Here is a 17,754-nt window from a genome sequence, read left to right as displayed (position 1 = left end):
TCTAGTTAATCCAAATCAAATATTATTAAGAGTGACAAACCCTGAAATAACAGCCGTACAAATTAAAGAAAAATGCAAATGGTGTGGGATATAAACTATGAAGATCAAGAAATATTATTTCAAAGTAGAATCCTCACAAATAACTGCAAGGCACAAAAAACGTAAACACAATGATTACCACATTGAGAAGGAACCGTGGAAAATAATTGACAATCAGTGGCAACAAAAACTAAAAGATCAGCAATGGACAGGTCCGAATGGAAACTTTGTGGAGATCCTTTGCTTCAACTTGAAATGAATTAGAAGGAATAAGAATATTCCTACATTCAATACAAATATCCATGCTTGTTATTATCGTTGGAGAAGGTTGTCGAAAAGGCCATATAGAAATTTTGCCGACCCAGATATTATCTCTTTATTTTATTGAAGTCTCTATTTCAGAGCCAATATAAATTTTTTAGGGAGGGGCCCACAGGGTTATAATGAAAAAGCCGCGAACATCATTGCAGCCGACCTGTCCTAGCCTCCTGAAAGAGATTGTTGCCGGTCTGTTTCTTTACTGCCAAAGCAGCGGAAGGTAAACGGTGGTCTAGTTCAGCGAATGCGTAATACCTCCAATAATCCAGAAGAAACTGCGAAAAATATGTGGTAGAATCCGTGACAACAAGGCTCCAGGTTTGAATTGCATCCCTAACCAATTGCATTTATCATTTCTAACTGGATTAACATCTCTTAAGTCTCGAAGACACCTAATAGTATGGAACATTTTATAATTGTCAATGGCGACATTGTGATTCTCTTCATCATCCTTTTTTTGGTTACCACTTATGCCCTTTAAATATATTACATTACGACATTGTGAGGGATGGCCAATAACTTGGCTTATACCAAAGACAAATACGATCGGTTTGGTGGTGCTTGGTGTTCGCCTATATGTTTCATTCCAGAATCTGGATCAGCTTCTCTGATTTTTGAACCAATGGTAACTCGGTTATAGGATCAGCTCTGAAAATGCCAAGTGTTGAATTTTGGTGCCTTGTATCAACCATGGAACTGGTTCCCCGAAGCTATACTCAACGACCCCCAAATGCATACATACCACGGTACCGTAGAAAGACAAGTAGAGGCATAACCGCTTCCCTTGGAGCGAGAATTTGTTCTTCACCCCTAATTTCAAAGGAAACAGAAAAACAATAATAATAAATTTGAAAAACCGAAGCGATAAACACCAACCGCTGAATGCTATTCTGTTTCTTGGTCATTAATTCGTAAACCTCACAATGAAAGTTATTACGAAACGACAATAGAAAATATTCTTTTAAGATAACATCGAAGTACTCAAAAATCATTGTGTTAAGATACCATAATTCAATAACCTATCGTTATTTGTAGAGCAGTTGTTACAAACATGGTTGACAAAATCTGTACAGTCTTCTTTAGTGTCGGTTCCTAAAACCATTGAAGGGGCGTACTGCCCACGGCATCTTCATCTGAAGGGTAGATGAGGTGTCATATTTCTCAAATGATATCAACGCCCACCATATATGCTGGGGAAGTTCAAACATCGAGACTATTAGAGTATCTGGTAGAAACCAATCTGCAGATCCTCAATTTGGGTTATGAACCCACTTTCTTCAATGTGGTAAACCGATTGATCATCAACATCACGGTTGCATCTCCTGATATTGTGGCTTTTTTCGTAGAGTGGAGAGTATCAAACGATATCACACTCTCGAATAACAGGCGCATTGATTTCGTAAAGAGCAAGGATACTCCAACCATTCCATTTCGTAATTCACGGAAGACAGGTTGGGCGACTTATAAAACAAAATTGAGCGCCCACGTTACGATCCCTGCAACCCCCATCAAATCCATTGCTGTAATTGAGAAAACAACCCAGATGGTCACCACTAGCATGAGAGAGTCTTTCGAAAAGAGCTGTCCACTCAATAAGCGAAAGACAGATAAAACACTGTGGTGGAACGATAAATTTAATAATTATTACAATACAATGGTGGAACACGGATTTAGCAAAAGAGCGGAGAAAGACGAGGATGCTCCTTAATCGAGCTCTAAGCTCTGATTCAGCTGCTGCCTGGACTCGGTACCAAGAGACTCAGGAAGCTCTAAAAAAGAGCATAAGATCAGTTAAGCGATCATAATGGAGATGCTGGAGAGACTAACTCTCTTGAGGAAACCGTGTCCTTGTCAAAAAACGTATCCAGAAGCTCAATTATCTACGTTTACAGAATGAGAGGTACACAGAAAACAATGAAGCAACGGAAAATCGTTTGCTAGAAGTGCACTTCACAGACTGCATTGAAAATTTCATCTTGGGGCCAACAGGTGATATAACCCTCAACCGATAGACTGACATATAAGGTAGTATCACTAGAGCGAGTAAAATGGACATTTAACTCATTCCATAGATACAAGCCTGCGGGTCCCAATGGCAGCATTCCTGCTCTGGCAATAGAGAGAATGGATGCCCTGGGTCTATAAATTCGGAATATATACCATACGTGCCTACCTAGCACACGCTTATATTCCAATTAACTGGCGTGATTTGAAAGTGGTATTTATTCTCAAAGAGTACCCGCCTACACAGACGAAAAAAGTTTTTCACCGATCAGTTTCGTAAGGGATGCATACATTCCTAAGTGGCCATTTCACTGTAGCCAACACCCTTAACAGAAAAGCTAATCCAGGGAGACAGAACTCCATACGCTCCCGGCCAAAATTGAAAAGACGATATTCGAAAAAGAATACACCTTAGGACATGAACAAAATTCATGGACATCGAAAATGCCTTCAATTGTCTCATTCGCAGCGAGGCAAGACAGCATGAAACCGATCTACCGTTAATCAGCTAGATGCTTCATGCTGGAGTGGAGAAAGATCCAAATACTGGTCGGACAGAAGTTTATTGATGGAGGGGCTGCCCACAAGAAGCGGTTCTTTCCCCTATTTTATGGCTCCTGGTAATGGACCCCTTGGTTTGACCCCTGGAGGACACAGAGCTCTTCACACAAGCATCTAGTCGTAATAATTAGAGAGAGAGTCTGGAACCACAATGGTGTGGCCAGAATCAGCTTTTTGCATTCGGCCATCCACTGTCAAGTCTACTCTGAAGGGGGAAATTCCAAGGAATCACGCACCCGAATGGAGAAATTTGAAATTCTGCCAGCTAGCGAAATTCTTTGGGGTGGAATTTTTTTTGCCTCAAGAAGTGGGGTCTGAAAACTCTAACGAGATACTGGTCTTTAAAATCCCAGGTGGAAAAAAATTGGAGTGGTAGTTTTCGCTATATGCAATCAATATGAGGAGGAGGAGACGGCTCTGCACTTCATATGCAGCTATCCGGCCACCTCAGACCTCATACGAAGACACATCGGTAAGGTTTTCTCCAACGAAAAATCTGCACAATCTCTGTCTTTGGAAATTGTTCTCAGATTCGCAAAAGCCTGCGAATACCGCAGGTGGGAGGCCATTGAATATGCGTCTTGCAAGGATAGTACAATGGGCCTATGAAAAGGCCTGAGTGCTTATGAGTTGTTGGCTCTCCCCACTAAACTAAATTCATTTACTGATTCATCAATCCTAGTGCAAAACTCCATTATTTGCTACACATATGTAACAAGTAAAGTGAAAGATATTCGTCGACTGAAACAAAGGAAATATCTAAATGTGACTTTCAATACTTTTTTATTAAATCCATATATAAAAGAATGAAATATATAACCAGCTTTGTAAAAAAATACATCACTCGAATGGCATAAATGAGGTTCATTTCTATCATAGAAAAAAAAAATAAAAAATGATTCTTCAAAATATACAACTAAATTCTATTGCCGTAGATTGCTCGCTGTGTTGAGAATTGTCTGTAATAATATACTACAAACTAGAGAAGCTATATTGGCACCCAGATAAGCATTTTCTTCACAAATAAATAACAAAAAAAAATACAACCCAATGTCATATTTTTCGTAGCGATACCGGAAGTAAATGTCAATGATATGGAAGATGCATCTAATGTTTTTGTTGTAGTTTTCTGAGTCAATATTCGGTTTAATATAAAAATATATTATAAAATATCAAATCAAATGATCGGTAAATGCTTCATATGAAAATATCCGCTTTTCAGCAAATCAAGACTCATTTTTACATAAAAAATCAAGTCCTCAACATTTTAACAGAAAAATAATGTAAAAAAACCAAAGATTCTCAAAATAATGAATCAACTCACATATCTAATTCTAATATAATACTATAAACACAAATTCACTGTGATGGTCCAGTTGTCACAGCATATTAATATGCACCAAAAAATCTTAATCTAAATGGTCACCATCATTTTATGCTCGACGCAATACTGTTGGGTAAATTCGATGATTTACTGAGTAAATTTCTTACTGGTGTATCAGCGTTGATGGCATTTATAGTTTCCACCAGTATATTCTTCCGAGGCATCGATGAGCTCGAACCACTCATGTTTACGTAGAAATTATGATCACTCATATTATCATCGAGTGATAGCTCATCGCTGGGCGGTAGCTTTATGGCGCGTGGAATCTTCTTCGCAAGAGAAGATGGAGTTGAAACCTGGTCTGAAAGTTTACAATCGTCAGTTGCAACTGACCCTACATCGGTACCGTTCACGTAGAGATCGGTTAGGGAGTTGGACATTGTGTTCGTATTCACATAAAAACTGCTATTTTGAACAGTTGAATTGTCATGCATATGCGTGTTGATGTCTTGCAGATAATTACGCCAGTGCTTCAAGCGGTTCTGCCGACTAACATTCGCAAAGCACATATTCTCATAGTCACGAATACTGAAGACTTCATTTGATGGCAGATTCTTAATACTGTCTATGTACTTGGACAAAAGTTGATCCTGCAACTTTAAGTTCTGAATTGTCAGTTGATTCTTACGAATTCTCTCTTGGAAAATCACTTGATTCTCGTAAATGACTGTTTCAATATTTTCCATTAGTTTCGCGTCAATCATTTCAGGAAATTTTTCCAAAAGTCGGGAATTGTCGGCTTGTTCTGTATCTGTTTTGAGATTTTCCTCACCGCCCATTTCAACCAGACTTTTAGCCATCACATCAATTTGTTCAGGTGGAATGTCACTCATAATGTCGACCAAATGAAGCATTTCTTGCGACGAGCATATCCCTTTGCGTTTGAGAAATCTGCTCTCCACTGGCCCTGCAGCCATGTCGGTACTTTTGAACTCTGGATCACTTTCTTTATCCAACATTTTCTTTGTAATGCTCAAATTGGCGTTGTTTTCGTTGTTGAACTCTTCTGCCCGCTTTACTGGTGAAATGCAAAGTTTGTTGTAACTGTCGCTGCTTTCATTCACTTCAAAAAAGACGGTCGACGTATTATTGATATCACTAACGTCGAAATCATTCGTCTGATAAACGGTTTTGCGCTTGTTGAAACCAAAAAGTTTGTTTTTTTCAACATGCTTAAGTGTTGGCTTCTTTGACATCAAATTATTGTCATCTGTTTTGTACATAGGTTTTTCGAATATTTTCAAATTATCGCTGATTTTACATTTCTTGTAATTCTTAGATAAATTCTCTTCGGTTGGCGTCAAATTTCTTACATTACGACGTTGAGATGATGTCAGGTTGTCGATAATTCCATTCTCGGCTACTGAACCGCTTGCATCTAAATCAGTGTGGCAACTTTTCGCGTAATAGTAGAAATGTATGAAGATATGCCATAAGAAAGAAAATCCTGCCAGACCAGCTGAAACACCTATCAAAGAAAATATTTCGAATTCAGTTAACACTTGGGGATAGTACCTTTTAGTTATTTCAAGAGTTAATTACGTACAAAACGAATGATGATGTCAATAGTTCGTTACAACTTATAAACAATAAACTATGAAACCAAGTGAAAAATATCTGTTTCCTGCTCTACGCAGGAGGAGCATTCCGAGGAAACTAATGGTCATTATAAGAGCGGCATAAGATGACGTAAAATACCATGAGCTGCATTGAGGAGTAGGAGGAAAGTAACGGTCGCCAGGGTCATAATTTGTTGCCGATATTTCTTCTCGTTATCGGTGATGTCCCCTATTCTGCCTCGGTTGGGGTCTCGGGAGGACTTCTTTCCTCGAATACCTCAACAACCCTGAAAACAGTCGCGTGGCCAAGTAGCTCAGGAGTAGGCAAACAAAACCAAGGTTTTCATTTCACCTACTCCTCCTATTTGAATTAATGGCAAGAATATGGAGGGCGTTGAACAGTTTGTATAAGTAAAAAGGGTTGTTGTCGAAGATGGCACCGATTTTGATGTCGCTCGACGAACTAGCTGCTTTGTCCAGAGTCTAAAAATGCAAATATCTAAACAGCAACATTCAATTGAGAATGTCGGGCGTCAATATCCTCTCGGGGCTGCTATATGGAAGTAATACAAGGTAAGCAACCGCCACTGTTACTCGAAAGTTCTAAGTTTCTCTCAGTCCACTTCTGCGTGATCGGGATACTTAGGCCTAAGACAATACCAAATTAAAAATTTCGACGAGTACGGACAACATATAATGGACGTGTTGATCAGAAGGCGAAAATGGCATTGAATAGGTCACACGGTCTTACGGAAGGTCACGGCTCAAATCTCACTGGTGGCAGTAGGATTTGCATCGTGATTTGACGTCCAACACCAGTCGTCTCAGCTGTGAATGAGTACCTGAGTCAATTCAGGGTCATAATCTCGCGCGAGCACAATGCTGACCACATTACCTCCTGCAGGGTACTGTTATCCTGTAGTGTACCGTTACGGTCTTAAATGAAGCGCTCTAACACACTTCAAGGCCCTGATCCAATAGGGATTGTTGCGCCAACGATTATTATTATTATAGGTCACACTATTAGAAAAGGTAATAAATCAATTGTGGACTATACCATCCAATGGAATCTACTATTCCAGGATGGCTGACGAGAACGAAATCAGGAAGGATTGCAACTTTCTCGGGAAAGTGTGGAGGAGCTGAGGTATATTGCCAGGAATCGACATATATGATGATGCAGTATGCTCCATATACAGATGTATGACAACCATGCCAGCGCGTCAGAAACAACCAATTTATGTAGATCACTCCTTTCGACCGAAAAATACTAAACGGTCCAACAAAAAGCACTATACAGTGGAATCCCGATAGTCCGGGGGCTGGCTGTTTGGTACGAATCATCGGGGACAAAAATAATAAAAATTATCTCTGGGGACCACCAAATTTGTACGGATCAGTAGAAAATACGAATAATCAGGTTACGAAATTTCGAGATCCCCCTGTATTAAGGCCACTTGCAATCACGCTGGCTGAACTTTCTAAAAAAAAAAGGTAATCATTCTCAATGCTAAGTGCTTGATACCTACTGGTGCACCCATTCTGTCAAATCTTAGCCATTTAATTTGAAAACTCAAACACTACTCAAGTGGTCATTATGAATTGCGGTTGATTTTGGAAAGGGGCAAACAAAAGTCGTTGTCTCAACACAACTTTTGTGAAGATACATTACTTGTCATTATTAACGAGGATGTGAATATAGAATTTTCCAAGCGCCTCAGCTTCTTTCATAAAAAATTTTAACCTATTCCTTGCACCGGAGAAGGTGCTAATAGGACCCCAAGCCAAGGTGGAACAACATAAGCCCAGGGCTGCGTGGCCAATGGGGAGCTTGGTCTTTAGTATGCGAACTCTGAATACCTTGGGCACCTTCAATTTCAAATAAGACCCTTACCCTGGTGGCCGAGCCAGCCAGGGTGGACATTCTTCCCTGACTACTCGTGGGACCAAGACGTGGACTCAATTTTTAAAAAACAAAAAAAAAGACGATAGAAGAAGAAGTGGTGATGCCAGGACGAGCTGCTGGTCTCCAGCCAGGAGACAGTAGCCGTCGAGAGCAGTATACTCGGTGCCAGCCATAGCACCGCTGTGCTAAAACCAACCGCAAGGACCTCCCGGGGCGAGGCGGCAGACGGTTTCCAGCTTGGAATCCACTGCCGTCAAACTGGGTGTAGCGAGTACCAGACATAGTACTCTTAACCCGAAACCCTCAACGTCGGGGGATCTCTCGAAAGTGAAAACCGTCAAAAACGTCGGTCGCCGGAAACCGGCTAAGAAGCGAAGGTCCACTGGTGTTCTGTTCAAGAACTAGTACCAGAAGGCTTGCATATTTTCAGCAAGATTCCTAATAAGGGGGCCGGTACTGTCAACGAGCGGGATGAAAAAAAACCTCGCTAAATACCAGGCGATTGTTGAGGAATACAATAGCAAACGCCTGGCAGACGAGCAGAAGGCGAAGCCCATCGCTCTGAAACACAATCGATCTCACGGCAAGGTCGAGCAAGATAAGAAGCGGAGCAAAGTGGGCAAGAGCTCAGACGCTAAGCAACATCCGAAGAAAATTGCGGAGCAATAGTCAGCCGACGGGCCACGAACTGCGAAACACTTCAGCGATGTGGTCAGGAGCCACTTACGTGTGGCGCTGGCGGATGATAATTCTGCTAGTGTCAAGCTAGCGCCGGAGGTGTTGACCAATGTTTAGGCCAGGCTGTCGGGGATGGTCTACGAGCATCTCCTGGACACCGAAGGCAAACACGCGGGACTCATCCCCGACTTTGATTCCTCTCAGGTGGTCCGTGGGTTCCACGTTATAGCTTGCATGGACCAGTTCTCTAGGGAGTTTCTCGGTTTTTGTGCCGCTAAAATCAACGACGCCTGGGAGGGCGTAAAGCTCAAGGTCATCCCTTACAACGAGATTCCCAAGAGACCGGTCGCCGAAGATCCCTGATTCCTGCGCCCTAATGGAAGACTGGGTTGTTATCAAGGAGGAGGAATCTCAGACAAACAGCCAACCTTTACTACTCCGTATAAACGAAGAGGCACTGAAAAAGGCCGACTATAAAGTGCGATTCGGAGTCAGGAAAGCGAAGGTAAAAGTGTTCCGCTCTGCAAAACCGGATGACGACCTAGATCCAATCGACCCCGCCAACGAGCTATTGGAGGAGGTGACGATCGACGGGAGGACGAGGACTGACGAACCCCCCACGCAAGCTGATCTTACTAAGGGTAACGCAGATAAATCTCCAGCAATCGAAGTGAGCCTCGGCTAATCTTGTTTTCCTCTTAGAGGAAGACATCGACATAGCACTAATACAAGAGCACTGAGTCGGAGGCGACCGAACCATCAAAGAGCTCCAAAGCAAATCTTTTGATTTATTCGACAGCACAGGAGACACTGATCAAAATAGACCTAGAGGATGCAATCTCGCGAGGAAGAGTTTGCACGCTTTTCTGTGTCCGAACCTGAGTTCCAGCGCCCTAGTGGTGACCAAGCTGGAGCAGGCGGGGGCAGAGAACGTGTAAATTTCCTCGGTTTACATGGCTCACAACCGATCAGCTCCGCCAGAAGAACTGCAACATCTGACGAACACTATAGCAACAAAGGAAGACAACCTGTTGATAGGCTGCGCTGCTAATGCAAGGCATACGCTTTGGGGCAGCTCGGAAATCAACGAGAGAGGTGAGTCATTCTTTGATTTTATTATTACTTCAAACCTGTCGATGTGTAACAAGGACAGTACACCAACCTTCCATTTCCTGAGGGTCGGGGCTCTGGAAAAGGCATTCGATACCGCCTTTAAAGTCTCGTGTCCTACTAAGTACAGCAAAAAGACACTGCCACCGTGGTGGAATGAAGATCTCTCCAGCCTCAGGAAGCTGACCAGAGAAATCTTCAACATCTGCTACAGGTATAAATATTGGCAACTATACAAGGACTGCCTGAAGAAGTACAAGTCGCCGACCAGGACCGCCAAGAGGCGGTCTTGGTTGGACTATTGTCAGAACATCGAAAGCTTCTGAACGGAATATGCTAATGAAACCTTGGAGCTGCTGGTTCAATTACACTTTCCCGCCAGCGAGAAGGGCTGTGAGTCAAAACCTTGCTTGGAGAATTTGCGGTCAACCCAGCTGTGCGAGATTATCAAATCAGTAATTACCGGGGATAAGATCGGCTGGGCTATAAACAGCTTCTCCGCATATAAAACTCCAGGCCCAGATAGCATAATGCTAGTCATGCTACAGAAGCAGCAGGAAAGGGTTGTGCCGTGGCTTGTTGAGATTTACCGGAGCTGCATCTCTTTAGGATACGCACCACAGTCCTGGAGGCGCGTAAGAGTGGTTTTCATACCGAACGTGGGCAGGCGCGGTCATGAATCCGCGAAGAACTTTCGACCAATCAGCGTGACCTCTTTCGTGCTGAAGACCCTAGAATGCGTCCTGGACATTCACTTAAGGACGATTATGGAAAGAACGCCTTTCTGTAAGTCCCAACACGTCTACTTCAAAGGAAAATCTACAGAAACCGGTCTCCACGAGGTATCTTCTTGGATATAGAGGGAGCTTTTAACAACGTTAGCACCAACGCCATCAAGGAAACCTTGACCGTTATTGGATTGGAGAGGTATCTCACGCATTGGATTATAACCATGCTAAGTACCAGGGTAATCCAGTCGGATCTGGGCTTCAGAGGCACGCCCCAGGGTGGCACCAACTCACCGGTGCTCTGGTTAATAGTAATGGACAAAATTTTACGTACATTGGACAGCAGCGGGGTGAAGGTAGTGGCGTATGCCGACGACTGGGTGATATTAGTATCAGGGATGTTTCTGTCCATTATGAGCGACATCATGGAAGGAGCGTTGCGAAAGGTGTGCCTGTGTGCCGCAAGATGCGGACTCAGCATAAACCCAACCAAAACGCAACTGATGCTATTCACCACCAAGACAAGGATACTGAATTCCATCTACCACTGCTGAATGAACAAAGATTGGTTCTTTCCCCTATTGTAAAGTATCTAGGTGTAATCCTGGGGCCGAAGCTAAATTGGAGATTGAACATAGAACTGATGGTTAAGAAGGCCTGTATAGTCTTCTATGCCTGCAAGAGAACCTTTGCAAAGAAATGGGGTCTCCGGCCGAGGATGGTTCTCTGGATGTACACCACTGTAGTGCGCCCGATCCTAACGTACGGCTTTATTGTATGGTGGCAGGCTTTGAGAAAAAAATACAATAGGATGAAGCTTGATAGGTTTCAAAGAACCGCGTGTGCAGGTGCTAATGGGGCTCTGCAATCCTGCCCGGCAGATGCTTTCAATGTACTCCTGTATGTCCTCCCCTAGACCTCCATATTAAATACGTTGCAGCGTGCAGTGCCGTCATACTACGTGAGTCCGGATGCTAGGTAGCGAAGTCCTACGGCCACAGCAACATCCTAGACAAAGTACCTCGGGAAATCTGGACATTCTTCACGGACTATTCCACACGCAAGCTGAACTTCACGAGGAACTTTGCTGTGGACTTTCCAACCAGGGCAAAGTAGAAGACCGGCAACGTGTTGCAAGGCTATGACTCAGTATTCTTTACCGAGGGATCAAAGATGGCCTGTGGAGCCGGCGCGGGGGTTTTCTCGATAACAAACAGTGTATCCAAGTCGTATGGTCTCCCAGATTTCGCCAGTGTATTCCAGACGGAAGTACTGGTGATATTGGAAGCCTGTTGATGACTGGAGCGAGATTCGAGTCCCAAGCGTAACATAACCATTGTAACCGACAGTCAAGCGGCCATCAAGGCCTTGTACTCAAGGACGACATCTTCCAGGCTGATGGGGCAGTGCAAAGACGCGCTGAACTGTCTGGGCGGCACGCTCAAGGTCACCCTCCTCGGAGTTCCCGGGCATAGGAACATAGAGGGGAATGAGCAGGCTGACGGATTGGCCAGGCGAGGCTCTGCTCTTGGCAGCCCTTCGGTGAATACAGTCGATGTTTCGGTGGCGGCTGTCGGGGGCGAAGTCTACTCACACTACATATCAGCCGCGGCCCTTAGACGGCGAAGGCTTACATAGCCTGATCACGAGAGTTCCTACGCCAGACGCGTGCAAATTCATTCAAGATTACGGCGGTCTGCACGGGGCACTGGCCCATAGGGGAACATACCGCCAGGTTTACCCTAGAATTCGCATTGAAGCTGCGGAGAAGGAAGGGAAACCCTCATGCACTTTCTCTACGATTGCCCAGTTCTGGCTAGAGTCAGGCTACGGACACTGGATAAACCATTCTTTGGGGACCTCAAGAGAGATTTCTAGCTGCAGAGTGGGAGAGCTGGCTAGACTCTGCCTCCCTGCTCCCACAGCAGCAGTCACGGTCTTCAGTGAAGTACGGGATTAACTACGACCATCGACATGCTAAAAGCAGACACAATCAACACAGTCTCCCAATTTAAGAAGCTTAATCGAAATATCAGAAAATTCACATATCTTCAGTTGGATCCCTCCCTAATTCCTTCGATTTTGGAGTTTGATGCGGTTCATGTATCTAGAAACATAGATAAGGTATGACTGACCTGTAATGATGCATTTGTACTTTTTGTAGACTATCAGGAATGCTTGAAACATAAACTGCGGGCAATACTGCAATATTGCGTTCACTGTTTGCAGGACATTCACTTCGCGGATCATATTCCTCACGTACTCCACCTCCTGCGTCGTCATTTTATCCTTATCCACTTTCCGCAAAATACTGTGATACCTGCAATTCAACAAAACTCATAAGAAGCCATTCATATGCGTCACAACAAAGTCCTAACCTGTAGGGAATCCCCATTAAGAACAAATGAACAACAAGCACCGGAGTCTCCACTGCCTTCTGGGTCCTCATCATGAGCAGCGAACAAAGCTGACAAATCATGAGAGGAAGGAAAATTATTGCAAACGTAATCAGCCCCCATCGCACTTCGTTCTCGTGTATGTAATAGGCCACCAAACAGAGATCTGAAAGCAACGAAAACAAAAGCCGCAAATCAAAACGACAGTCAACAGGTGAGTCGTTCTGCGCATGTACGCGGATGTAAACAAAAAATAGTCGGCCAGGAAATTGACTCATTTCAAGGCGTTAGCTTACCTGTAACCAATTCCGTTAGGAATATTAAAGCGCTGAACCATACGAAGTACGTCTCCATTGAGAATATATTGTTATTTACGATGTATGGAAGGCGTTTTAATGGTCGGCGACATCTCACATCACTCCGATTCGAATTCTCAACGTCCATGATGTGTACTAAAAACAATAATTTCGATTGACATTTGAATGGATTTAGTGTTGGCCGATGACAATTGGATTTGGAAGTTGGGCGGTTCGTTTGGTGCATTTTGAAATGCGGAAAATGTACAAGTTGAACTAAACTTGTGGAAAATTTGAAAATTAGCTCTGTTGAGATTGGAATTTCATAGTATTCTTTTTCCTTGAATAACTGCAGCATAAGTTGATAGATTTAGGAAAAATTTAGGCGACCTCAAATACCTAAGAAACAAAAGATGACTTCATTCTTCCATGCGAATCCTTTAGGCTGGTATCCTTACAAAATCATTCATTCGTTATTTATGAAGAAGATTTTGACATGAGAAATTATTTTTTCGAAACATAAACTCGTCCATTTCCGTTGCAGATACAATTTTTCGATTTTGAACGTAAGAAACGTTGAAGACGCTAACAAATCCTATGACAACAAAAGATCTCATGCGAGTTCGATGTAGCATGCAAGTGGCACAGCTGATGAACATGCGCGTGTGTTGCTGGTGGAGTGCACCGAGCTGCAAGTGCATCTGACAGGTCGACGCGGCTGTGTTGCTGGCAGCGAGATCTGTCATCGCGCGGGGGACGATTGCATCGAGGTTTCTCTGCTCCGTCATCCGAGTGTAATTCTAGCCGTCTCCCGAGGAACCGGCTCGTGGTTCCACTCATCTCAGCGCTCCATTGCCGGCTCGGTTGTCACTGCCGCCTAGCAACTTGGCTGCCACGAAAACCGCGTATTGACATGCCACCGCGGCCGCAATAAACTCTCCGACTGCTTTCACGTCTATCTTGACTAGCGACGCTGACCACGATTGCTCCCCACTTTCCACATCCAGAGTGAATTTTCTGCGATCTTGGCTGGTCAGTCACTGGTGGGCCCCCTCGGTCAATACTTTAGTTACGCGATCGCGAAGTGGCGATTGTGAGCTCCACGGCGTGCGGTGTTTGTTGATATTCTCGCGACGATTTGTTTTGCTTGATGACCATTCGACTGGCCGCGGAGGGATCCCAAACAAAGTCTTGTGAAAACCAATTTCAAGTGCTTGCGGAGTCCACGACAAACCGTTAGTAGTGCTATTGTGGGTGCTTTTGGCGGGTAAATGCTTTACTAGAAATTTGAGTGCGGACAACTCACCAAAGTTGGAAAGTGACGTGCGCAATCCTAAACGTAGTTAGTGAAAATGAGTGAAAACCCCAAAATTGAAAAACTTCGCCTCGACGACGATGACGGAGAATTCGGAGCGCGGCAACAGAAACCGGACGATGGGAAGCCTGCGACAGTCTACCTTGCCGAGACCTTCTACATCACTACCAAAAAGAACAGCCAATTCGAGGTAAAACTAACAGAGAGGGGCATCTGCCTGCGGAAGGAAAGCAATGGTAGCGCCAAAGAGCAAGTTATCTACATGAAGGACATCATTGGATGCCGCTGTCTGAGAAGCAAGCGCAAGGGACAGGTGGGTTCACCGTGCGCCTGCTCTTCCATGCCTGGCCCGGCACAACTCAAGGTCGTCGATGAGCACTCCGCCGACTTGGATGAGTCTGATGTGAGCGCATACCTCTACATCTACGCCTACATTCTAAAGAAAGCGGGACGCCGGGGCAGGGGCAGTCGTCGCGAAAGAACAACCTTGACCTTGCGCTTCCGCTCGTTTGACTGCTACGAAGACAACAACCGGGAGGCGCAGAAGTGGCGCACGGCGATTAAGCAGCTCATCAATGGTGAGAGCCCCGATCTGTCGCCGAAATTGATTGAGCAAAGGCGGATGCTGATTCTCTTGAATCCGAAATCTGGGTCAGGAAAAGCACGTGAGGTCTTCCAACAGCGTGTAGCCCCCATGTTCGCTGAAGCAGAGATTGCGTATGATTTACATGTGACCAAGCGGGCGTTTTTTGCAAGGGAGTTTGTTCGCACCAAGGATGTGTACACTTGGCGTGGAATAGTTGTAGTCGGAGGTGATGGCCTGTTCTGGGAAGTTATCAATGGACTTCTGGAACGCTCGGATTGGCAACACGCTCTTGACCAAATTCCAATAGGGATTATACCGTGTGGATCAGGAAATGGTCTGGCTAAGACTATCGCTCATGTTTACGGGTAAGTGACGTTATTTCTTCCTTTTGTTTGGCCAAATCACAACTAAGATTATGATCGCATTAACAATGCACATTTGGTTCTGAAATGCTTATTCATTGGCTACAAAAAATGACAGTCAAAATAAAATTCCGATAAACTTTCTAATGAGATTAGATAGAACAAAAGCAGCTGGTCCTTTCTTGTCGTTTATGTCTCTAACTTTACATCGATAAGGAAAGGTCGGTCTGCAGCCAAAGATAACATTCCTGATACAAAGACTTGAGTATCTGATATGGACATCTCATCAGGAATATCGGACACTATTGTTATTTATTGTGCTGCTAATCTCAACTTTTTCTCTTCGAAATAATTTGCGCGTTATTCAAGCCGTCCCGCCTCACATTTGGGCTCCCCTTCGAAGCTTTTTTCGCCTTCGAAACAAGCGTAATGGAGTTTTTTTACACCCATCAAAAACAAAGTCTGATTCTATCCATCAATCCTAATCTTAGTAAAGATGACTATGCATAATCCGTGTAAATTGTAAATATTCAAAACAGATTAAATAATGCTTAAGTATAATTTGGGGGACTATTTTCCCCAATAATCAAAGAGCACTGCTTTTTTAAGCGTTAACTTTGATTTTACCAAAATTTTCTACTCCATTATATAATTACACAATATCACAATTTTTCATTCAATTAATTGAACAAAGTTAGCATTTGGCCTCCTCTCTGGCCGAGTCTTTATGAATTCGTTGACAATTCTGGGGACAAATGTCGTATTTGACATTTGTCCTCCAGCCGATGCCAGGCCATCTGTTGGATTTACTGCAACCATTAATATAGCGGCGCCCAAGAACCTTCGCATATCCTTCCCCGTGAGTGGTAGTGGAAAACTCTTAATCGCCTCAACCTTTTCTCGGTCAGGTTGGATACCGTCAGGGGTAAATAAGTGGCCGAGAAATTTCACCTGCTTCTGTAGGAATCTGCATTTTTCAACGTTTAAGTCCGGCATCAAGGAGGCTTTCAAAAATACATGCTCTAAGTGGATCGGTCTGGAACTGTTTGAGCGTCCAGATGCCACATGGTCGTCATTCGCCGTTTGGCTTAGGGACCAAATGAAGCGGAGAGAACTGCAGGTCTGCAGATACCCTGCTTCATGAAATTTTCAAACTACCTCTTCGCAACAGCAAGCTTCTGGGGTGAAATTGGATGCACTTTTGAGAAGATTGGAGAGGTGGCGGTAGTGATATGGTGTTGCACATCATGCTTCAGCGGCTTGGAGAAACTGCTTTCCGTAGTGATGTTGCGAAACTTTCAGCGGTTGCGGGGTCTACCAAGGTCTTCTTCTGCGTATCAACCAGCAGCCCATAGTGACACAGGAAGTCTGCGCTTGATATGAGGGTGCTGATGTACTCCAAAATGAAACGCCACGAAAACGTTCGGCGCAGTTCGAGACTCAGGTCTACCTGCCTGCTAATGGGAGATGAGTTCGCGCTCGCCAAACGCAAGTTTTCGGAATAAGGGTGTTTGGACGGTGTTCAGGGGGAACTGACAACCAGGAAGTAACGTCTGCTTAGGGGATTGAAGATTGTAAGGCGACATGGTACTGCGCTTTGGGAAGCTGTCGCCGAGGCACCGAGCGAATCTAGTTTTTTGTTGAGCCAAACATAAAACCTGTGATAAATTTAGTCGCATTAACTCCGTATTTCCGATGGTAGCAACAAACCGTCGAGGCCGATGAGGACTTACCCGAACGCCCTTTTCGGGAAGCAGACGAGACCTATCTCCCAAACGCAAAGTAACAACTGTCGCAGCGAGCTTGATGACCGCGTCGGCCAATGTTGTCACCATAGATTTCAAGTCATTAACTTCCGGATCGAGTCCTCGGAAACTTCCGCGACGACGGGGCGTGTGTACACCTCGTGAATCTTGTCCGCTATGGTGGACAACACCTCTAGCGATTCCGAGCCTGCGCAGGCCAAAATGGCGCGGGTGCTCTCCGGGAGTAGTTGAAACTAGAGGGACTTTAGCAGCTCCGAGCCAACCTTATCTCCACCCAATTGCCCCATTTCACGAAGCAACTGGCTGGGGCTACGGTCACCTAGCGACAATTCATTCAATAACTGATTGAGCCCTGCCTAATCAGTAACCGTTAAACCGCGTAGCGTCCGCTTTAACGCCCGCCAGCGCAATGTGCGCCTCCAACTGATGCAACCACCCAGCCAAATTGCGACGCCGAAATGGAGACGCCCTGACAACGACCACCGCCAGTGGTGGTATCGCTCTCTGCGCGAATTTCTCGTCAAGTGACATATTTCAAATCGATTCAGGGGGGACGTTGAAATAAAGAGGACGAGGCGGCAGAACACCGGAGCGAAAACCCTGTGGCTTCCAATGAATTTGTGTTCGTCGACGTCCCAACCTCCGCAGCCACACGGTCAAACGGTCTGGCAGAAACCGGAAAACACAAATATAAGCTAGGAAAAAATATATAAATATAAAATAAAAGCAAAATAATAATGATAAAT

At 44.4% G+C, this 17,754-nt stretch overlaps 2 protein-coding genes across 2 annotated transcripts in view; one reads left to right on the top strand and one right to left on the bottom strand.

Moving 5' to 3' along the window:
- Positions 1-3,688: 3,688 nt before the first annotated feature.
- On the bottom strand, positions 3,689-13,326 carry LOC119650056. Its single transcript, XM_038052545.1, has 4 exons — positions 12,980-13,326; positions 12,666-12,849; positions 12,423-12,607; positions 3,689-5,774 (listed from the first exon to the last, which is right to left on the bottom strand). Exons 1-4 carry the CDS (start codon positions 13,224-13,226, stop codon positions 4,351-4,353), a joined length of 2,040 nt encoding a protein of 679 aa, XP_037908473.1. The 5' UTR covers positions 13,227-13,326; the 3' UTR covers positions 3,689-4,350.
- A 396-nt stretch (positions 13,327-13,722) lies between these two features.
- The window catches only part of LOC119648296 (sphingosine kinase 2-like), an 80,830-nt gene continuing 76,798 nt past the window's right edge, over positions 13,723-17,754 (top strand). The window contains exon 1 of the mRNA XM_038049955.1: positions 13,723-15,245. Coding sequence (XP_037905883.1) covers positions 14,332-15,245 — 914 coding nt within the window. The 5' untranslated portion in view covers positions 13,723-14,331. The remainder of the gene's footprint in view (positions 15,246-17,754) is intronic.

This window comes from Hermetia illucens, chromosome 2 (genome assembly GCF_905115235.1).
Source record: "Hermetia illucens chromosome 2, iHerIll2.2.curated.20191125, whole genome shotgun sequence".
Lineage (NCBI taxonomy): Eukaryota > Metazoa > Arthropoda > Insecta > Diptera > Stratiomyidae > Hermetia > Hermetia illucens.
Note: the sequence above shows the minus strand (reverse complement) of the source record. Positions and strands in the feature narration are given on the sequence as shown.